General features: G+C 41.8%; 1 protein-coding gene across 1 annotated transcript; it reads right to left on the reverse strand.

Moving 5' to 3' along the window:
• Positions 1–1402: 1402 nt before the first annotated feature.
• LOC131506505 (uncharacterized) lies at positions 1403–23809 on the reverse strand. The gene is made up of 3 exons (XM_058720166.1): positions 22902–23809; positions 9120–9197; positions 1403–8388 (listed from the first exon to the last, which is right to left on the reverse strand). Exons 1-3 carry the CDS (start codon positions 23263–23265, stop codon positions 8213–8215), a joined length of 618 nt encoding a protein of 205 aa, XP_058576149.1. The 5' UTR covers positions 23266–23809; the 3' UTR covers positions 1403–8212.
• Between the last annotated feature and the right edge of the window lie 406 nt (positions 23810–24215).

Below are 24215 nucleotides of genomic sequence, written 5' to 3' on the forward strand. Positions count from 1 at the left end.
TTTGATTTAAATCTCACGGATGAATGGACTAGTACGTGCTAAACATGACATGAGATGAAGTCACCTTCCAAAAGTCGTCCAGTCAAGTTAAATCGACAGGTGTAGCACACAGAAAATCGAGATAAAATAAATAGCATAATGACATTTAACAGTGCACAACTTCACGGCAGAGTCCGTCAGTGTTTCTTTAGTACACATCACCTGAAAAAACTTATTTTAAAACTTCTATTTAGAAAAAAATAAAATAGGGGCACCTGGGTGGCTCAGTCAGTTAAGCGTCCGACTTTGGCTCAGGTCATGATCTCGTGGTCCGTGGGTTCGAGCCCTGCATCGGGCTATGTGCTGACAGCTCAGAGCCTGGAGCCTGTTTCAGATTCTGTGTCTCCCTCTTTCTCTGACCCTCCCCTGTTCATGCTCTCTCTCTCTCTCTCTGTCTCAAAAATAAATAAATGTTGAAAATAAAAAAATAAAAAAATAAAATAAAAAGCAAATTCAAAGCATAAAAAAAAAATCTACTTAGTAGGCCTGGAGTAGGCTTGTGTTCTTTTAAAGATCATGAGGTGATTTTGATGCTAGGAGGTCAAAAAGATACAGCACAGAGATGTACCACAATAGGTATCACAGATTACTTAGGGTTTTCCTTGCAATAATCAAATTACAACTACAATTTTTTTTAAGTTTATGAATTTATTTTGAGAAAGAGAGAAAGCATAAGTCGGGGGGAGTGGGCAGACAGACAGGGAGAGAGAGAATCCCGAGCAGGCTCCAAGCTGTCAGTGCAGAGCTGGACGCGGGTTTGAGTCCATGAACCGCAATATCATGACCTGAACCAAAGTCAGATACTTAACTGACTGAGCCACCCAGGTGCCTCATGGCTAAAATTATTTAAAACTATCTGTTTTGGGGGGCACTTGGGTGGCTCAGTCACTTAAACATCCAACTCTTGATTTCGGCTCAAGTCATGATCTCGTGGTTGTGAGACTGATCTCCTAGTCAGGCTCTGCACTGAGTGTGGAAACTGTTTAAGATTCTCTCTCTCTCTCTCTCTCTCTCTCTCTCTCTCTCTCAAAATAAATAAATGAACATTAAGCATTTAAAATATATATATATATATCTGTTTTCTTTACTAGCCAGTTCCATTACCACACCAGTTACCACTCAGCAAAACCAACTACTCGATGTCGAAAAGGAAAATCAAAGACTAGTGAAGTGACACTCATTCAAATCTCAAACACACTCCTTGACTTCAATCCAGATAAACAAAAAATCTATTGTGTACCTCTGTGAACATCAGGCAAAAAATATATTCACCTCTTCTTTTGAGGGACTACTAAATTTTGTTGCTGTGGGTTGAATTGGGAATTGTGGGAAGCTACTGTAGTTGGTACTGTGAAAACTTGAATTTTTTTTTAATTTTTTTAATGTTTATTTTTGAAAGAGAGAGTGTGTGTGAGCAGGGGAGGGGCAGAGAGAGAGGGGGAGACAGAATCTGAAGCAGGCTCCAGGTTCCAAGCAGTCAGCACAGAGCCCGCCACAGGGCTGGAACTCATGAACTACAAGATCATGACCTGAGCCAAAGTCGGATGCTTAACCGACTGAGCCACCCAGACGCCCCAAAATTTGAATATTTTGAACTTCCTCAAGCCTTAGAACCTGAAAACTTCAGTACCACCCCACCACCACCACCACTACATCTCCCCAGGACCTTCGGCCTTTCACCAGCAGGATCCAGCTCTATAACACTAAGAGGAAAAACATTGTTAAAAGAAAACCATGATCTGTTTTATGTCTGTATTTCTAGCTCAAAATGGGTTCTCAATGTTTTTTACTATAATAATGAAAAAAAAACCCAGCAAATTGCCCAAATTATTTTTTCTCTAACTCAAAGACCTCTGAAAAGGGAAGAAAATAATGAGTCGTTTCAGGGGGATTTATATGAATATTTCAGTTGACATTAGAGGTAGAGGATACCTCTGGCTTCTTGTCATCTTGGTCAATCTCAGCCTCTGGGGCCAGAAACACAATCCCCAGGCCAGACCTGTTAGGGCCACACCCACAGCAGCAAACTTGGTGACCTCTCCTAAATCATGGACAGCAAGCTCCATGTGAGCTAGTGCCGGCCCCACTTGCTAGGAAAGAGCCGTGCAATTCAAAAATGGAAGCCATCATGGTCATCATTTCACCTTTTACAAACCTGGTCATTTTACAACCAGAGAAACAGACACCCAGAGATTCAAGGTCACAGAGCTAATGCCACCCCCTCTAGAATTCAGATAGGAGAAACCCCCATGCTCCCTGCAGTCCAAACTTGGTCTCTCCAATTTTCGTTCTTTTGGAAAGAGCGTTACAGAAATGAGAGCGGACCCCACGCACAGCCTTGTTATGACAATATTTTTAGCTCTGCTGGGGGCCCACTAAAACTTGTTCTCTGGTGGAAAGGGGGCTAAATGACTCCCAGTGAGTGACAATCACTTCTCAAGGAGACAGGACATCAAGTAGGAAACAGGCGCTCATGGGGTCACTGTGTTCCCTACACGGAGCCCAGAGCTAAAAGGCAAAGGGAAGGCTCTGTCCAAGCAAGGGAGCCAGCTAAGCTTTGGTTTGAGGTTTCCTTTATACAGATTGTAGGGAAGGAGGAGCTCCCAGAAAAGGGGGGGGGGGGGTGGTTCGGGAATGCTCCATCTACACCTCCAAGCTGCGGCAGGGCCAAGTGCCTAAGCACACGGAAGAACATCTCAGCAGCCCAGGCAAACTCAGGGTAGGTCTGGGCTGTCAAGCGCTGGCAGGGGCAGGATGGGAGGTTGGCCTCCGGGTTCCAGTGCCAGAGGTGTGGGCAGGCAAGGAAGGAGGAGGCTCTTTCCGCTGACTCACCTCCTCCCCCTGCAGCTGCTCTCCCTCTCCCACTCTGCCTGCTCCACTCCCACCTTTTCCCGGTTTGGGTTCAAACCTTAGCAACTAGCTCCAACAGCTAACAACACCTGCCCACTCAAAAACCTGGCGTGCCATCACGGGACCGGCACAGAATCTACTATTTTGACACAGCGCCTTCCGTTGAAGCCAAGATGTTCGGGAGAAAGAGAGAAGGAGCTCAGTGGGCTGGCTCCTGGCAACCTAGTCGCCTCATAAACTCGCATTTGCATTTGCTTCCCCAGGTCCCCACCCCCCGCCCCAGTCAGAGGAGCGCACAGAAACAGGTGGCAGGCGTGGACTCTGGCAGATGCATCATGCACCCACAGCAGATGCAACGTCACTTTCCTTGCAGGTTTCTTGGCACCTTCTGGCCCTTCGTGAGCCAGCACCTCACAGGAGCCTGCTTCCTGGTGCGGGATCCAGCCCCTTTGGTATAACCGTCCAGGATGTGTCACTCAGCCCACAAGAACTAGGGGCCGGCGTTTTCTGGGTCACAGAAGCCTCTGCCTACACCTCACTGCCTGTAGCTCCTTCCAGGTCACAGACACATGAAGTACAGGACAGGCCCAGGTCACAGAGGCCTTGAGGAAAATGAGCATCCCCAAGCAATGGCAACAGCCAAAAGGAGGTTTATGCACCCCTCCGGATCTAACCATTTACTTGTCCCGGCCTGGACAAGCCAAATGATGCCCCATTTTCACACAGCTCTCTCCACACTCATCAGTATATTTAATTAAATTTAATAAAAAAAGATTTGGGGGGCACCTGGGTGGCTCAGTTGGTTAAGTGTCTGACTCTTGATTTCAGCCCAGGTCACGATCTCATGGTTCATGGGTTCGAACCCCATGACTGGCTCTGCACTGGCAGCGTGGAACCTGCCTGGGATTCTCTCTCTCCCTCTCTCTCTGCCTCTCTCTCTCTTTCTCAAAATAAATAAACTTTTTAAAAAAGATTTTTTTGTTGTTGAAATGGCTACCGAATGTTAGATTTCAAGTCACCAGAACTTTCTGTGTATGAGGTCAAGTGCCTGACCTCAAGGCACTGATGTTCTCATAGGAAAAACAAGGCAGGCAATTATAGGTAACACATGTGTAGTTGGTTCTGGGGCTATAAGAACCAACTTATATATGTTGGGGATATAAGAAATGCCTTTTTTTTTAGTTAAATTAAATCTAATGAGAGCTTACTTTCCAAAGGTGATGAAAAGTCTAGTGTCTATTATATGAAGCTTATAGGATCCAAATAATCAGAAGTTCCTGATCATCACCCCAAGGTGATATACACTGCTTTGCTCCCAATCCAGGATATACATACTACATGTACTCAATGGCAGGCAGTTTTATTCGCTCCTCCATGCTGAGTTCAACCATGAGGGAGAATCCCTTAATAACCAGTGTTCAGACAGTCTAGCAGCCATTGACTTTGTAGGTCTTTCCATCGCTGAGATGCTGAATTCAGATAAGTTCAGCTCTTCCCTGTCTGTGGAACTCACAGTCCTCTTTCTAGCCCTGGGGGAGCTTAGCCACTGCCTCTCAAGCTTCCAGTCCCTCAGCTCAAATCGCACCTCATTCCTGTGTCCCACAGCCCTATCATACGTCTTCTTCATAGCACTGATGACTCTCTGAAACCAATGGATTTACTGAGTATGTGTCGGTTTTCAGCGTCCCTCAGAAGAACATCAATTCTATACGAGGAGGATCCTTGCCAAACCTACTTGCTACTATCTACCCAATATCTAGAAAAGTGGCTGGTGCATGTCAGTGACAAATATCTGTTGAATGAATAAGTGCATATGCCAAGTCTCCAACCTCTTCCTTCTCTTCTACTCTCCAACATTCTTCTGCCAACAAACCTTACCCCTAATGGATCTAGATCTTCAAAAACAGCATAACCCAGGGATGGAAAAATGAGAGTCTTTTCATTGTTCCAAACTGAGTCCATACCAGCATAAAACTCAATTTTCCAATCACTTATTACACATATATATACAGATGTATCTATGATGTCAGGATTATTTTTAGGAAACGGAATTGAATTAGAGATTGAGCTGGATCTGAATTCAACAATTTGCAGAAAGATGATTCAGACTGGCCTTAAGGTTGCTTTCACATCTGTTTGCTACCCAACTAACTGACAGGCAACGAAAAGAATATACACAAGAATAAAGGTACAGATGAGTAGAACACTTTCTGTTGCCTTCCTAATTCCTCACACTCTGTGTGAGGCCCCAGGATTGAGTGGTTTCATCAGGTCAAGTAGAATAAGGAATCCACCAAGATAGAAGAACCCAGAATAAGTCACTGACTTTCATAGGAACTTCCTAAACCATATGGGGACACTTTGGCTGCCTGGTTGCCTATATCTGCACTCTATTTCCAACAGTACCCATGGGCCAGCTTCAGGTGTGGCCCAATAGGCTTGGCTACAACCCACTGTAGGGATTATGGTAGAGAATAGCTTGGTATCTATCAGATTACTCTTTAAGTCTTGATCTACGGTTTAAGCAAGGAGAGTAATGTGCTATGGAATATAGGAAGAAGAAGCTGCTTTCAAACCTATTAAGTGGTTTTGTTTAAAAACTTGGAGAAGAGGGTCGCCTGGGTGGCTCAGTCATTTAAGCGTCCGACTCTTGGTTTCAGCTGTGATCATGATCTAACAGTTCATGGGATGGAGCCCAACAATGGGCTCCATGCTGACAGCCAGGAACCTACTTGGGATTTTCTCTCTCCCACTGCCCCTCTGCAACTCGCGTGCACAGGCACGTGCACTCTCTCCCTCTGTCTCTCTCAAAATAAATAATTTTTTTTATTTTTTTTTTTAACTTGGAGAAGAGTAGAAGTTGAGCATGCTGAGCATGTAGAGAAGAATAACCCACAAAAACAAGGCTGGCTCAAAAGGAGACTGTGGATAGGAGTTTGCATTGAGAGACTAGAGCCATCTGGTGGAGAATATTGAAAGCAATGAAAAATAATAATCAGTGAAAATCTGCTAATGAAATCAAATCAAATGGCAACTGGAAGAAACCCTTCATTTTTACATATGATGAAATTGAGACCTAGCTAATTTTAAACTGAAAGAATTAGATAGTGGCATTATTAAAACTGGTCACCCTTGGATATCATTTAAGTCCAATATGAACCAAAAAGTGGAGAAATTTGTATTTGAAGAGGCTCAATTATCAGGGGATTTGCACACTACCCTAAAACTTCTCAATTCTTGCCTCTCCCATTAGCCATGAATCTATAAAGGATTAATCATGATCTCTTAGTCTGTCTTGATTCTCTACCTGGTTGATTTCTAAGATCACACAACCAGATTCCCAGCTATTTGTCATAGCCTCCCTACCCAGCCTGAAGGACTCCCAACGGGGAGGGAAGCAGAGGGGCCAGCACCCCATCAAGGGTTAGGATTGCCCTCTCAACACCACCTCTCGTCATTAGTGGCAATGATGAGATTCCAAATCAGACGATCCTACCTCAACTTCAGAAGAATTATGAAAAAGAAAAAAAGAATTAGAAATATTTACCTTGTTCTCATTTAATTTAGGGAGGTTCTTATTTAGTTTAGTTTAGGTGTCTTTGGGCTTGAAACTTACAAAATGGGTCCATTGTGAACAAGCTTTTGCACACATGTGGCCATAGGTTTGTTATTAACACAAGTAAGGCATACAGGCTACTGTGCAGAAAGAAGCAAACTCTATTACTTATTTCAGTAGAGAAATAACTCCGAGGCCCATCTCAAAGATAAATACAAATAACCAAAAGAAAAAGACAGTAAGAAACTACAACACTCAGGATTCTTATCTACAATTCATGAAATCCACGCAGGCTAGTCCAAGCAGTCAAGGGACTTGCTGAAGGATAGTAGACAGCCAGCAGAATTACTAGGAGGGACAGAAGGCCAAGTGCTGAAGCTACATGAGCAGGAAGAACACACAACTACGTTGTGGAGTCTTCTGTTGAAGTACCATTGCCACACTGCTCTGAGATTTAAAAACCTCCACTATCGCTTTCCCCCAAGGAACCAGCCAACTGTCACCACACTAATCAAAAGATCATTGCACCATGGAGCAGAACTACTGTGCATTCACCAAAACTCATGACTAGATTATATTTCTGTTGCTGTTAGGTGTGGCCCGTGCCTGAATTCTGGCCAATAGAATGTAGGTAGACAGGAAGGGTACTGTCTCCAGGAAAAGTCTGTAGAAACCTCCTTAGATCGTCCTCTCTCACCTCTTCCACTGCCTAAGTCCCTGAGAGACCACATGAAAGGCTGCTCCACCAGGAACTCCCACATCAGACTTTGATAATAAGTGAGAAGTAAATGTATTATCATTTCAGTGCCGAGAATGAGATTGATACAGCAGCTACTGTTACCCTAAAGATACCACTCACATTTCTCCCTTGTAAATTAAGCCTTAGATGGGCCCATCTGATTGGAAGAATCTAGGTTATATGCTGAACACTAGCTGCAAGTTTTCTGACGTCATTCTTGTGAAAGCAAGATTCTGAATGTGCACAGTTACCAAGATGTAGAGAGAATACTTAAAGAAATTATAAATGAGGCATGATCCCTACAGAAAAGAACAGTCCAAAGAAAATGAAGCCCAAATGGCCAGTAAATATATGAAAGGATTGTCAATTTCACTAGTAATTGTGGAAATGCAATTTTATACCAAAAACAGACCACTGTATAGCCAATAGGCTGCAAAATTTTGTTAATTATTTACAAATTGAGTAATGATGTGGATAAATGGGGTTCTTTCTTATCACCTTGGCCAAAGTATAAATTATTGCAAGCAAAACAGACATTATATAATAAAGTTGAAGACATACATAGCAACACAACCCATAAAGTCTGCTTCTAGACACATATCTTAGCAATAGAGTGTCTCACACTAACAGATAAATGCTTCAGCTGGAAAATCACACATGGCTTTTACTCATATCCCATTGGCCAGAACTAGTCACATGCAAGGGGCAAGGAAAAGGGTTCCTCTCACATGTCCACAGGGGGAATAAACCTGGAGATTACTTAGTACTAGAAATCTCTACCACACTTTTCAAAGAATAGCAATGTTGAAGCTTTCCTTGCATGCATCAGCAAAGAAAGTCTAACTACAAGACCTTCTCACAATGCAGAGACTTGTTGTTATTGAAGGACTGCAAGAACTTGTTATTGAAACAGAACCCATAGTTGATGAAAAGGAAACTTTTGTAGAGCTAAATTTAAGAAAGGTAAAAAGTAAATTCCAGTGATGAGATCAGAGTGATTCATCCCTTGTCCAACGTAAAAACTCAGTCTATGATGACATCCTGCCATCCATCGTATCTGAGAGTCCCAGTAATCTACATGTAAAACCACTTCTCAAGAACTCTTCATCAAGAGTAACAGTGTCTTGTTTATTTACAAGTGGTCCAGGAAGGCATCTTGATATCCATATGTTGAAAACCAGCCAACAGGTAGCAGCAATTAGGCCTATGAAGGGTATAGATACAATCATTTAGAGAGTCCAAGTTCAGACATGTCTGTACTATTGAATCCACACAATCTCCTAGACTATTTAAGCAACCAGCAAAAAACCTACTGCCTTCCACCTCTGTTTCAATTCAAATTAAGGTGATGTTTTCATACTTGGTTCTCACACCAGCACCTAGCTTAATACCTGTCACACAGACACTTTGTTAAATGAATTGATCAGTCCACCATCAACCCGGATAATCATATGCATACCATTGGTATCCACCCTGCAAACTAAATTCCAGGATAAACACATAGCCCATAAAATCACTCCCAGAGCTAAATAGTTGTATACGTACAAGGATTTTTGTCCAAATGCCAAAGGGAGATAGAGAAGGAAGATGGGAAACGTCCCAGCTGGCACGGCTCTGTATACCCCACTGCCAAAGGAAGCACAGAGACAGAAATGGATCTTCGTGCCAATTCAGTGAATTCAGAGGCTGAGAGATTTCATCCCAACTCTCCTCATGAATGACTGAGGTGAATCATTTATTCTACGTTCTTGTTTTGCCATCTTTAACAAGCAGAGTGAAACAGAGGGGACTGAAGTTCTGATCAGCTTCCCAGGCATGCAGAAAGGAAGAGCTTCTCTGGCTGAATACTAGGCTCCCAGCTTTAAAGGCCCAATTTTCCTGCTTGATTTGGAAATTGAGGTAAAAATCCACACAGACGAAAAATTGCAAATTTACCTGTGTAAAGCATATATACACCCCTAGGTCTCGGTGATTTAAGTCCAAATCCATCTTGATCTTTGAAGGAAGTGGCCTCTGAAAAAAGTTTTCACAAGATTATGGAAAGATCATAACTGAGCAGAACTACCTAGATATTAGTGGGAAACTTCCCCAGGAGAATGCAGGCAATAAAATAGATGCTGCTACTATGATAAAACAGCAAAGGGAGGAATCTGGGAACGCCCTCACCCAATTCAGATGGCATCTACATGGGATCCAAGTAACCCAAATATCTTCTCAGATGCCTACTTCTCAGCTTTTTCCTCTCTTAATGTAGTTTGCTACTTCAGGTTCCCCTTCTCCTGGCTCTAGATTTTATGCTATTAGAGTTTTCCTCGCTCAGAGTCAGCTAAAAACAATTCATATTATTATAGTGGCCACCTACTAAGGACTTACTACCTTTCAGACACTGTGCAGTGCTTTACATTAGGTCTCTCTCTCTCTACATCCCCCATTCCAAGAGAAGCATCATCATTCCATTTTTTAAGTATTTATTTATTATTTTACTTATTTTATTTATTTGTTTGTTCATTTATTTTGAGAGAGAGAGAGATCGCTAGCAAGGGAGGGGCAGAGAGAGGAGAGACAGAATCCCAAGCAGGCTCTGTGCAGCATGGAGCCCACCATGGGTCTGGATCCCAAGAACCATGAGATCATACCTGATATGAAATCAAGAGTCAGACGCTCAACTGACTGAACCATCCAGACACCCTACATCATTCCCTTTTAACAAATGAGGTAGCTGAGGCTCAAAGATGCTGACTGGAGGATTAGAGCTCACAAAACCAGCAAAGTGTAAAGCTAGACCTCAGGGTTCTCTTTTTTTTTTTTTTTTTTAATGTTTATTTTTGAGAGAGACAGAACACAAGTGTGGGAGGGGCAGAGAGAAGGAGACAGAGGATCTGAAGCAGGCTCCAGGCTCAGTGTTCATCAGCACAGACCCCAAAGCAGGGCTCGAACTCATGAATCATGAGATCATAACCTGAGCCAAAGTCGAACACTTAACCGACTAAGCCACCCAGGTGCCCCGGGCACCTGCACTTTAAAAGACCACCACCCCATGTTGGGGGTTTTGTTTTCTAAAATGAGTCCTTGTCCTTTAGTGACATCCACTGAAATATTTCCAGATGAAATGTGATGGCTAAGTAATCTTGAGGGTGGTAACAGATGAAGCACCATTGGCCAAAGTAGATATAACCACTGAAGCTGAGGGGGGTCATATGATTTTAAAACATTTTGTTTTATAATATATTGGCATTTTTCCAAAGTAAAATGCTGAGAGAAAGAAGAAAGAAGCTGAGTTGAAACTACCAGCACACAAAATTTAAAACAAAGTCAGAAAACGTCGTATTCTGAAAACTGACCTAGCAAACTTTAACAAAAAAAATGGATGATAGTAGTTATCAACTGAAATGCCCCAGTCTTGGAGTGTGCAAAAATATTTCTTCCCTGGCCCATAGAAGTGCATCATACAAAGATAACTGGAGTATTCATCACATACTAATGATGCACATTCATCATTGGTTGAGTTGTAATCTGCAGAACATTTGGAAAAGGAGTGGAACGTTAAGAATGTGCCCATCTTGTTTTTAAGGAATAGCGGTTCCTTCCTGGGCTGGGGAAATGTATAATAAAGGAAGGGCCAAGCTCCCACAATTCAGTGACAGAATCCCCCAAGTCATCCGAATCCTGACTCTGACTTTACAGATCAAGTAAACATCTGATATTAATCTAGTTTCATGAAAGAGGCAATATACCAAAGGATTCAATTACTGAACGACATCAGTAAAATTGGCAAAGAAGGGAAATTTAAAAGCCCATCTCTCCATAAAAGCAATGAAGAAACTGGCAAAATTTGTCAGAATCCACTTTTTCAGAATGCTGGAATTTAATCAGTATATCGCAAATAGGGGGTGTTTAATCAAGGAAAAAACAGCTGAATCCTGGGAAGAATGCATTGTGGTGTTTGTAACTTACCCCAGCCCCATCCTCTACCCCAGCTGGGCAACAGCCTTAAAGACAACAGCCCACATTCCCAGTGCAGGCACCTGGTACTGGAGGGAGGAGGGCAGATCTTATTCTTAAAGATTGTGGTTGTTTATTTTGACCAGTCTGGTGGTGCCCTGAAGGACTAGATCAAAGGGCTTGCCACTATTTCACAGCAGTGAGAACATTCCCAGGGCTGAGACAGCTATTTAGAGGGGGGAGAGTTGGGGTGGGGGGGAGGGCGCAGTGTTTGTTAAAAACATTGAAATGAAAACATATTAGCTGATGCCACCTAGAGCAGATGATAAAATTTTGAATGAACAATAGACAAACTGAAAATCTTGGGAGCAAAGGCTAGGATATAAAATGCTTTGGAGAAATAAGGGCTTTGAAAAGGTCCCATATATTCCTAAGAATCTAAAAGGCCATACATATGCTCAGGACTGAACACATGCTCAAAAAAGACCTGAGAAAGCTCCAAGCTCTCACCTCTCACAGCCCATCTCCAAAGAATAAGAGATTTTTGTTCAGGTTCTAGGCATTTAAAGACATCTCTGTAGAATCACTGACTGACCACTAAACTAACAGAGCAGAGATTTCAGTAACCATGCATGATGAAGAATACAGACTCTATAAAATTAGTTCAGAAAAGTCACTACACAAACAACAACTACAACAAGCAGCAACAAAATACCCTAGGGGAGAATAGGGAGAATAGTGGGGGAGAATCTGACAAATGAAATTGCCATGTTCTAACATTCAAAATGTTCAGCTTTAAAAAAAAAAAAAAAAAAAAAGTTCAGCTTTCAGTAATTACAAGGCATGAAAAGAAGTAAGTCAAAAAAATAGAGGGCGCTTGGGTGGCTCAGTTGGTTGAGCCTCCAACTCTTGATTTCAGCTCAGGTCATCATCTCAGAGTCATGAGATCGAGCCCCATGTGGGGCTCTGCGCTGACAGCGTGGAGCCTTCTTGGGATTCTCTCTCTCCTTCTCTTTGTCCCTCCCCCACTCACTCACTCTGACTCTCAAAATGAACATTTTTTAAGTCAAAAAACAGGAAATAAGGAAATTAATAGAAACTGTCCCTGAGGACAGGCATTGGGCTTACTAGACAAAAACTTTTTATTAACTATTTTAAATATACTTAAATCAGCAAAGGAAACAATGTACAAGATGTAAAGGAAACCATGAGAATGATATCTTACCAGATAGAAAATATCAATAAACTGCCAGAAATTATAAAAAAGGAGCCAAATAAAAACTTTGGAGTTAAAAAATAAAATACAATAATGAAATGAAAACTCCAGTATCATTACTCAGGAAATGCAAATCAAAACCACAATGAGATACTATTCATACCCATTAAGATAGCTGTAATTTTTTTTTAATGGAAAATGGCAAGTTTTGGCAACAATGCAGAGAAAGTGGACCCCTTATATATTGCTGGTAGTAATATAAAATGGGGTAGCCACTGGGGTAAGTTTGGCAGTTCTTCAAAAAGTGAGACATCGAATTACCACACTACCCAGCAATTCTACTCCTAAGTATATACCTAAGAGAATTAAAAATGTATGTTCAGGGGCACCTGGGTAGCTCAGTTGGTTAAACATCTGACTCTTGACTTTGACTCAGGTCATGATCTCATTGTTCATGGGTTTGAGCCCTGCGTTGGGCTCTGTACTGACAGTGCAGAGCCTGCTTGGAATTTTCTCTCTCTCCCTCTCTCTGACCCTCCCCACTAGTGCTCTCTCTCAAAATAAATAAACTTCAAAAAAAATGTATGTTGGGGTGCCTCGGTGGCTCAGTCGGTTAGGCATCAGACTTCAGCTCAGGTCATGATCTCACAGTTCTTGAGTTTAAGCCCTGCATTGGGCTCTGTGCTGACACCTCAGAGCCTGGAGCCTTCTTCGAATTCTGTGTCTCCCTCTTTCTCTGCCCCTCCCCCACTCATGCTCTCTATCTCAAACATAAATGAACATTTAAAATTTTTTTAAAAACAAAAATAAACGTATATTGAAATAAAAACTGTACAGGAATGCTCATAGCAGCATTATTCATAATAGCCAAAAGTTGGAAACAAAATTGAAACAACTCAAATATCATTAATTAATGAACGGATAAACAAAATGTAGTATATCCATACATTGGAATATTATTCAGGCATAAGAAGGTATGAAGTACTGATACATGCTACAACATGATGAGCCCTGAAAACTAATGAAAGAAGCCAGACACAAAAGACCACATATTATATGATTCCATTTATATGAAATGTCCAGAATAGGAAAACCCACAGAGACAGAAAGCCAGTTAGGGGTTGCCAGAGGCTGATGGGAAAGGAAAGTGGGAAGTGACTCCTTAATGGGTAGGGGGGTTTTTTTGGAGTGATGAAACTGTTCAGAATTAGTAGTGATGCTTGCACCTCCTTGTGAATGTACTTAAAGCCACTGAACTATATACCTGAAAATGGTTAAAATGGTGAATTTGTTAGGTGAATTTTACCTCAATTTTTAAATTGTGTGTATGCGTGTGTCTCTGTGTCTCTGTGTACCACAGTATTAAGTTATGGAAGTTGTGGTCAGTCCATAGATTCAATGGGATGCCCAGCTCCACCAGCTCGGTGAGTGAGAGCACAAAACTTAATCCCTCTGAGTCTCAGTTTCCTATGTAAAAAATGGGGATAATAAAGCCTGCCTCACTGACTTGTTGGGAGGCTTCAATGAGCTAATGAAAGTAAAGAATATGTCATGAGCCTTGGAACATAGTAGGACCTCAAGAAATATTGCAAAACAGGGGCGCCTGGGTAGCTCAGTCGGTTGAGCGTCCGACTTCAGCTCAGGTCACGATCTCGCGGTCCGTGAGTTCGAGCCCCGCGTCGGGCTCTGGGCTGATGGCTCGGAGCCTGGAGCCTGCTTCTGATTCTGTGTCTCCCTCTCTCTCTGCCCCTCCCCCATTCATGCTCTGTCTCTCTCTGTCTCAAAAATAAATAAACATTAAAAAAAAAAAAAAAGAAATATTGCAAAACATAAATAAATGCCCAGATAGAGAGAGAGAGACCGTGAGAGAGAAGAAAGGTAAATAGACTCCTGCTGGGAAGAATGTGCTCATCAGCCCTCAGGAACTTTCTTGTCTTGAAACTTAACTAGTAGGAATTTATAATTTATCAATCATTCTCTTAGATTTGCCTAGAATGACTCAGTCCCCTAAAGGCATAACACCTGATAAAATGACAAAATAAAGTCATGGAGTTAAAATGTTGAGAGCCTGTACACACACACACACACACACACACACACACTAGCCTCCCTGACATAACATACTAGTTCATCTTTAATTAAATGGCATCAGCAATGACTGAGGAAAGCTATTCGTTGCAAGGAAACAGAAGTGTTATGAATTTCCATTTTGTGCAATTCACCAAAATTATAGATCCACATAACTTTCAGCCTCTTTGCGCATACAAATCTTTCTAAGGCCAACTCAAGTCTTACCTCAGTTGAGCCTTTCCAATCACCCCAGCTGAAAATACCTTCTCTTCCACTGAGCTTCCCAGGAAGAAAGGAAGAAAGGAAGAAAGGAAGGAAGGCAGGGAGGGAGGGAGGAAACAGCACTAATTGAAAAATCCCAATCTCCTATGCTAACATTTCCTTTCACATCACTTTCTCAAGTTCCTCCCCTCCCAGTTGTCATCAATGTCCCCAACACGTTGACATCTCTACTTTCATTGTACCCAGCACAACCCTCCTCATCCAACTTCAATACCAGTGCCTAACGCCACATTTGCTGTCTTGCAAATACCTTCAATTTCTTGACCTTCTCCTTCCAAATTAAACCCTAACTACGCATGGATCCAATATCACCTACCTTCTCTGTGCCTCAACCTGAACATTAGTTATTGCTGGAGAAAAATACCCAACTAGGCAGAATGGTAACAAGTCAAATTCATAGTGAACAATGTCAGATTTACACAACCATGCCAGAAATATTCCTAATATTCTCTACGAAAGCCCTCTCCCATTTTCCATTACTATTGCATACCTCTCCACTCCAGTCAAACTCTGACTTCCTCCTACCCTTCTGCCCCTCAGCTGGTGACCATTCCTCATACTTCATGAAGAATACAGAACCCACCATGCCAAGTCTCATGTTTCAGCCACCAATCTCCCATTTGCAAGTATTATCATCGTTTTCCTTCTATTACACTAAGAAAGTGCCTTTTCCTCCATGAAATGCCTATTTCTCCGTATCTTCCCTGGACTCATTCTTCTTTCCACTCTGAGTCTTACTCTATACCCAGGTGTTAATATGGCGATTTCTGAGTGATCATGGGTGATCTGGTTTCATTTTTTTCTTTCACTTATCTTTATTACAGAAGTTATCACGGATTACTTATATAATTTTTTTTAATAACAACTTAAGAGAAACTATCATCTAAAAGTTCTGACAGGCTTGGAGTGGTGGTAACACCCCCTTTATGCTTTGAGTCAACATTCAGCTGCCATTCAGTTTTAGGGTGGGAACAAAACAAAATCCTGCCAGCCAAGGAAGTAGAAGAGCCCAAGTCTTGAGATCATATTAAGTGCTACAGAATATACTATGTCTTGACAGGCCATATATTTCAAGCCTCTCCCATAGCCAATTTAATTGTCGCTAATTTTCTAATTTACTTTAGTCATAAAAACGGAGTCGGAGAGGTTACCTAATCACTGATCTCTAAGAGAGGAGTGAATTTAAAAGGAGTAAGACAACATTTGAGAGGCTCTCCTGTGGGTTTACCTCCGCAGAGCTGTTTCTCTTGTCAGTGAATCACACAGTCAAATTACAGGAGAAAGTGACAGGAATTAGGCTAAATTCCAACTCCTAGTGTCAGGAGGTTATTCATCAAGCCTACAGCATCAGCTCTCTGTTTGGCAAGGGATGCAGTTTCTAATTATGCATTACTCCCTGTGGGCCACCCAACAGGACCTTTATTTTCTCCACGGTTACTAATCAGCCATCCACAGTTAACAAGAAGATCAGATTTAGAAGTATGTAAATTCACTCTCAATTCTTTCTCCTAATCACTCAGCAGGACACCTTAGGAGCTCTAACGAGGTGCCTAGCCAACTAACTAACAAGCTGGCCAGCTACTTCTCTTAACTATGGCTTCCAAAATGGGATCTTTTATTTCAGACACATAGACCCATTCAATACACTGAAATATGTAGCTTTCTTGCAACTTTCTGGTAAAACTTTATCTAAATTAGGCAAAGTTAAAATTGAGTAACTAAATGAAAATCGAAGAAATGCCCAGCCAATGGGGAATTCAAATGCGTACAATTCAACACCTGGGGACTTTTCTGTATGTCCCCAGAGAAGGAGCCCTCATCTATATTTCTGTTGTCAAAATTTCTTCCTGCTGACATTTCTTCCTCTAACAACTTCAAATCAGATTCATACTCTGAAACAAACCTTATGAAATTACCAATCTTTGATGCTTTTTGACCTATAACCATGGCAATTTCATATAGTTCAGCCTAATACACAGGATCTCAGAGTTTTTTTGCAGGGGCTTGAGTTTTTTCAAGCATAAAGATAAATAATAATAATTGTAATAACCAACATATTATTGAGATCTTTCTGTATGCTAAGCACTATGCTGATATATATACTCGCTCACTCAGTGCTCACATTTAACACTCACATCTCACAGATGTGAAAGCTGAAGCAGAAAGAGGTCAAGTAAGTTGCTCAATGTCATAGACTGGCAAAGGCTAGATTCAAACACGGGCTTTCACTGCACAGGAATTAACCACTGCATGTACTTCCCACAAAGTTTCTGTTGATGATAAATGGGGAAGTAAAGTAAAAAGCTCGCAATGATTCCATATACTTTTCTCACCATTCAAACTTCTATTTCACTTAGACCCTCTAAAGGATAAAGTTACACATAGATACTAATAGTGAGTCTATTGTTTGGCAACAGACTTCTTAAGTTCAGGATATGCAGATTTGATAAGCTCAGTTATGCTGTATTGCTTATGATTAATAATCTGCTGAGCTTTCCATAGGGTTAAGAGAATAGAAAAATAGAAGAGAGAGAGAGCACATGCAGAAGTACATGTGTGGCATGTGCCATGCATCCGTGTGAATGTGTGCTCTTGACGCAAATCAGTCTGTGATGAGTGATATGGAGTCCTTTGATAGATTAATAGAATACTGAAATTTTCTAGTTTTATTAGGACAGACTCAATATTCTGAAAACACCTCCCACCATTAACAAAGAGGAATGCAAGATGAAATATCTTTTTGAATGCATAGCTAAGCTCATAGGAAAGTAATAGAAATTCCCAAAGGCCAGAAAGGAAGAGGTTGCTAAAAACCAGAGTATTATATGATTGAGCTGATGTGACAGCTAATCTGGATTGATGGGTTTTATTTCCACTTTGACTAATCTAGAGGATTGGGTTTTAATGTGCACTTGGTGAGTAAAAGGTTTTGAGACTCTCAAATAGGGAGTTGAAACTGAGCCCCGCCTACTCTCCCTCCCCTGTCCCACATAAAACACAATTCAGGGTGGACTAGAAAATCTCTCTCTACCAGCATAAGGAGATGGTGAGGAAGCTTGCCTCTTTTGGCCTAGATTTTAAGTAGGGGGAGACAAAAGGAGTTTCCTCATTGGAAACTCAATTATGGATCAATGTTATAAGAATCCAGAAATTCTCAAGCCAAAATTAACACATAAATCACTCCTAGGATGATTAGATGACATCACTGGAGCACCTGGCAGGAGAAAACTACACAAAAGGGACACACACTTGACGAGATTTGGAGGTGATGGGGGGTTCAGAGCTGACGGCCAAGAAACAATTCTTGAAGTTGTCTTTGGTACCAAAAAAATGATTTTATTAAAGCACAGGAACAGGACCGGTGAGCAACAAGGGCTGCACTAGGGTTGTGAAGAGTGACTGGTTATATAGTATGGAATTGGGGAGGTAAAGTCCAGGGGAAGTTTCCAAAGGGATTTTCATATGCTAAAGAAGACTCCCAGGATACTGGAGGCCTAGCTATTGTCAAGCTAAGGTTGTTTTTCCCTCTAGCTATCTTAACATTAAGACAGCAGGGAGTTCCTGGAGAAATGTTTTACTCTGCCTGCATCAAGTATTTGTCAATGGGCTGAAGATAAGAAGGAAATTCAATTTTATCTGCCATTTCCTTCTTGCCTTGTTCCCCACGTCACTATGGAGGGGAGGGTGATGTTGGGGATCTAGAAAACTAAGTCTAGGGGCGCCTGGGTGGCGCAGTCGGTTAAGCGTCCGACTTCAGCCAGGTCACGATCTCGCGGTCTGTGAGTTCGAGCCCCGCGTCAGGCTCTGGGCTGATGGCTCGGAGCCTGGAGCCTGTTTCCGATTCTGTGTCTCCCTCTGTCTCTGCCCCTCCCCCGTTCATGCTCTGTCTCTCTCTGTCCCAAAAATAAATAAAAAACGTTGAAAAAAAAAAATTAAAAAAAAAAATAAAAAAAAAATAAAAAAAAAAAATAAAAAAAAAGAAAACTAAGTCTATAGGTTTCTAGATATTACACTATTGATAAGATTGCCTTTTTCTTATAATTTACTAAGATATTTGCAAACTGATGGAGACTCTATCAGTTTAACCATTTGTGTTTTTGTCCTTTCCTGGTTTTGGGTAGCCGGGAGTGTCCAAGGAATATCACACATATCCCACCTGGGGGAGGGGAGGTAGGTATGCTGGCTTATACTTTGTCCTCAGCCTGACTTATGCTCCCTCACCATACTCACCACTATTCCCACAAAAAAGCCCTTCTAAAGATTAACTCATAATATAAAATAACACAACTGAGTACTTAATAATCCAACATGAGCAAGAGACAACAGAGGTAACAAGTATGTAATAAGAAAGTACAGGTGGAGGGAAATTAGGCCCTCAGAACTTCAGATAATTGAATAATTTATCAAATGAAGACTATAAAATCATTAATGACATTTCAGAAAGGAATCAAAACATAACAGAAGACTATGGAAAAAACTTCTAGAAACGAAAATGTAATCGCTGAAACTAAAACCCATTAGTCAAATTAGGCAGCAGATTAGACACAGATGAAGAAGGAAATTGAATACAGAACTAAGAAAATTACTCAAACTGTAATAGAGATAGAAGACATAAAATATTAAAGAGAGTTTAAGAGACACAGAGGTTAAAATGAGAAGATATACATATGTCTAATAGGAATTTGAGAAAAAAATAGATGTGAGAGAAAATATTCAGAGAGATGGCTAAGAATTTTCTAGAATTAATGAAACACATGAAATCCTCAGAATCAGGAACACACAAAAAGTACCAAGCAGTTAATACAGAAATAAATCTCAATACCTCATCACATTATAAATTGCAAAACACCAAGATAAAATATTTTAAACACCAAGAAAAAGAATACCTACAAAAGAATGACAAAGAGATTTCTCAATAATAGAAACAAAAGCATAGAATATCTCCAAAGTGAAATGAGATAATTGTCACCTAGAATTCCATACATAGAAAGAAGCTAAATTATCCATAAAGAGTGAGGGTAAATGGGGGTGCCTCAGTCAGTGAAGCATCCAACTTCAGCTCAGGTCATGATCTCCCAAGTTTGAGCCCCACATCGGGCTCTGTGTTGACAGCTCAGAGCCTGGAGTCTGCTTTGGTTTCTGTATGTGTGTCTCTCTCTCTCTGCCCCTCCCCTGCTTGTGCTCTCTCTCTCTCTCTCAAAAATAAATAAACATCAAAAAAAACTTTTTTTCAAAAAGAGTGAGGGCAAATGGAAGACAGTTTAAGGCAAACAAAGAATGAGAGAGTTGACCTCTGCGAAACTTTGACTAACAAAGGAATTCCAAAGGATATAATTTAGAAAAAAGGAAAAGCAACCAGAGGAAAGAAGTAAAATGCAAAATGTGGGGGCACCTGGGTGGCTCAAAAGGTTGAGCGTCTGACTCTAGATCTCGTTGGGCTCTGTGATGATAGAGCAGAACCTGCTTGTGATTCTCTCCCTCTCCCTCTCTGCTCCTCCCTCACTCCTGCACTTACTTTTGCTCATGCTCTCGCTCTCAAAATAAATTAAAAAACTTAAAAAAAAAAAAGATGGGGCGCCTGGGTGGCGCAGTCGGTTAAGCGTCCGACTTCAGCCAGGTCACGATCTCGCGGTCCGTGAGTTCGAGCCCCGTGTCGGGCTCTGGGCTGATGGCTCGGAGCCTGGAGCCTGTTTCCGATTCTGTGTCTCCCTCCCTCTCTGCCCCTCCCCCGTTCATGCTCTGTCTCTCTCTGTCCCAAAAATAAATAAAAAACGTTGAAAAAAAATTAAAAAAAAAAAAAAAAAAACTTAAAAAAAAAGAAACATGTGGTCAAATGTGGATAAATCTAAACAGCATTGACATATATGGTGGTTAATTTTATGCATCAACATTACTGGCCATGGGGTGCCCAGATTAATCATTATTTCTGGGTGTATCTGTGAGGGTGTTTCTGGATGAGATTATCATTTGAAGATAGACTGCCTTCCCCAGTGCGGGTAGGCATCACCCAATCCATTGAAGGCCTGAATACAACAGAGCAAAGGAAACAGGAATTTGCCCCTTTTTGCTTCCTGCCTGCTTGCTTGAGTTGGGACATCCCATCTCATCTTTTCCAGCCCTCAGACTGAGATTTAAGCCATCTGCTCCCTTGGCTCTCAGGCTTTCAGATTCAGATTGGCTTTCCTGGGTCTTCAGCTTGCAGACAGATCTTGGGACTTCTCAGCGTCCATAACTGTGTGGGCCAATTTCTCATAATTGTGTGAGCCAATTCTTCATAAGGAGCCAATTCCTCATTTCCTCAATATTTCAAGCAGGAAAAAAAAAAAAAAAATCCTTAAGCCCCAAAACTGGAAGCTATGAGAAATGTGTCCTCAAAATATATGCAATAGTAAAAGATACATAGATATAGACACATATATACAGACATATTTATATATATACACATATATATACATATATATGTATGTGTATATTTATATCATGTATTTATATATACATATCTTACTGTTTCTGTTTCTCTGGAGAAACTTGACTAAGTAATCTACCACATAAAACAATAATCAGTGACAAATTCTCAGAGGAACAAAACATTGTAGAACTAGAATACTAACTAAGTGTAACATTATTAGGAGTGACTTAAGATTCTTTATATACATAGTTCTGGAGGAGGTTGATAATATTAATTTCAAACTTTTTAAAAAAGTTTTATTTATTTACGTAATCTCTACACCCAACGTAGGGCTCAAACTCACAACCCCATAGGGCACGTGGGTGGCTCAGTCAGTTGGGCGTCCCAACTCTTAATTTCAGCTCAGACTTGATCTCATGGTTCATGGGATCCAGCCCCATGTTGGGCTCTTCACTGACAGCACGGAACCTGCTTAGGATTTGTTATGCCCAGAATTCGTGATCCCCAAAGACGACCAGGGAGCCGAGTCCGATGCAAAAGCAAAGAGCCTTTATTCGAGCTAGCTCAAGCTCAATCCCCTACCTGCACCGATGCAGCGGTGAGATACTGGAGAGAGAAAGAGTGAGTTTCAATAGCACAAAGGTTTTATAGGGATCATGGCTTTAGCCGATTGGCTGGGGAAGGGTCGTGGACTCAGCTGATTGGCTGCCAAAGTGTGGTCCCAGATCAGCAATCATCAGCGTCACCTAGAACTTGTTAAAAATGCAAATTTTGGGCCTGGTGGTCACAGACCTACTGAATCAGAAACTCCGGGGGTGGGGCTCAGCAATCTGTGTTTGAACAAGTCTTCCAAGAGATTCTGATGCACCTGAAGTTTAAGAACCACTGTGTCTGAGGATCTCTAACATGTTTGGCCTCAGTGTATACAGAACGTTTCTTATGAACCATTGGCTGTCAGCCTTGCTGTGCTATATAAATACCTAGCACCAAACACCATCCCCAGAGACTCTGATTAATTGGTTTGGGGAGGGGTAAAATGCTCCCAGGTCATTCTAAGCCTGGACAGGGTTGAGGGCTCCTGCCTCTGGCCCCTACCTGAGAGAAGCCCTCCCTCTTCTACTCACACTTCCCACGCCTCTCACACTCCCCTTCCTCCCACCTCAGACTTCGGAAGAATGCATCAATCAGTAGCCTGCTTTCTTAGAAAACATAAGTTACTCAAGGGGAGGAGGCATGTTCTGAGGTTTGAGCAGGAACTTCTTTCTGCGGCCATGTCGGGGACATAGTCACTAGTCAGCCCGCCTAGGTCTGCTCTTTCAGATTCTCTCTCTCTCTTTCAAAATAAATAAGCATTAAAAAGGGGGGGGGGGGGGGGGGAGAGGAGCCAAGATGGTGGAACAGCATGGAAGTTTTTTGTGTCTCTTACATCCATGAAATATAGCCAGACCAAAACTAAACCATCCTACACACCTAGAAAACTGACTGGAGGATTAACACAACAATCTGCACAACCTGAACCACAGAATTCAACAGGTATGTGGTGCAGAGAGGTGAACTTGGGGAGCGAGAAGGAGCAGGAAGGGAGGTGCTTTTGCAAGCAGAGAGAGGACAGAGACTTGGGGGGGGAGGGAATACGGGAAAAGCACCCTTTCCCAAAAACAGCTGGAGAAAATGTAGAAAATTAGAAACAGCCACAGGTGCTAAACTAAAAAGGGAGAAAGAAGAAAGGAGAGGGTTTAAATTCCATTAAGACTGTAAACAAGGGGAGGGCAAAGGCTGCAACTCTGCAGCTCCATACCTGGTGGTGCTCTGGTGGGAAGGGCGAATCCCCAGGAACAGAGTGCGGTCCGGGAGGTTCTCAGGCCACACGGGGAAAAGCGGTTCCACTGTTGGAAGGACACTTGGTAAAGACTGTTGAAGCCACCGGGTCCCAGCAGACCCCGGAAGGCGGCCACATTCGCTGGTGCTGGAACAAAGTCTTTAAGGGTGAAGCCTGGTGCCAGGTGTGTGTTGTGATTTTCCATCATCCCTGAAACGCTGCAGCTACACTGTCTCACGAACTTTTTCTGGGACGGGCTGGCACCTGGCCAGTCTCGGGACACCGGCAGCAGCAGGGTCCAGCAAGCGTTCCTGGGTGCAGCTGATATTCGGCCATTGCTCATTCGGCCATTGCTCGGTAAGACTCTCCCGCAGAAGGGCGGAATGGGTCAAAGCCGCAGTCCTTCGGGAGTAAAGGGCTGGGGAAAACATCCGCATCTGAGGCAAAACTCGGGAGAGAGGTACTGCCTGGGGCCTGGTCACGGAATGTGGAAAAGCAGGGAGTGGACGAGAGCTGAAGATGGAGGACTGGTGCGCGACTACTGATCCAGGAGAATAGACTGGGTGGCTGGGTGGTGCCATTTTCCACCACTCCCGCCCATGTGCGTAGGCGCATACGCACCTTTGAGCGCTGAAACACTCCACCCCAGTAGGCTAGCAGCGCCATCTAGTGGAGAGCAGAGCCATTACACCGAGCCCCGCCCAACTGGGCCAACTTCGCTCTTCAAGAACACAAGTCTCACCGCCGGCTTAGTTTATGGACTATAAAGCGCTACATACACTGACTTCTAGGGGAAAACGAAGCAATTTCAGACCTACTTCAGTCTGTTAGCAGGTCCATCTATTCAATTTTCTTTTTTTTTTCTTTTTCTCTTTTACACTTTTCTTTTTCTTCAATACAGAGAAAAAATTCATTTTTATTTTCAATTTCTATTAAAAATATTTTTATTTAATTTTTACTATATTTTTTGCTTTTATGTAAATTTTTTCAAATTCTATTTTACCTCCATCATTTTATTTTAGTCTACTACAGTGTATTTACTTTTTCAAATTTTTAAACGATTTCTTTTTTTAATTTTTTCTCTTTTTCATTTCTTTTTCCTTAAATACAGAAAAAGAAAAATCATATTTATTTTTAATTTTTATTAAAAATATTTGTCTTTAATTTTTCTCTACTATATTCTTTACTTTTGTGTATATTTTTTCAAATTCTATTTTACCCACCATCTCATTTTACTCTACTTCAGTGTATTCATTTTTTCAACTTCTCGAACAATTTTTTTTCTTCTCTCCC

Source organism: Neofelis nebulosa, chromosome 3 (genome assembly GCF_028018385.1).
Source record: "Neofelis nebulosa isolate mNeoNeb1 chromosome 3, mNeoNeb1.pri, whole genome shotgun sequence".
NCBI classification, from domain to species: domain Eukaryota; kingdom Metazoa; phylum Chordata; class Mammalia; order Carnivora; family Felidae; genus Neofelis; species Neofelis nebulosa.

What these genes read in the sequence shown, in the direction of transcription:
- LOC131506505 (XM_058720166.1), bottom strand. Translation starts at nt 23,265, where the DNA reads ATGAGCAATGGCCGAATATCAGCTGCACCCAGGAACGCTTGCTGGACC. An exon ending in TCCCACCAGAGCACCACCAG is followed by an intron (nt 9,198 to 22,901) that starts GTATGGAGCTGC and finishes AACTTTTTTCAG; the next exon opens with AGGCCACTTCCTTCAAAGAT. An exon ending in TGTATATATGCTTTACACAG is followed by an intron (nt 8,389 to 9,119) that starts GTAAATTTGCAA and finishes TACCCTTCATAG; the next exon opens with GCCTAATTGCTGCTACCTGT.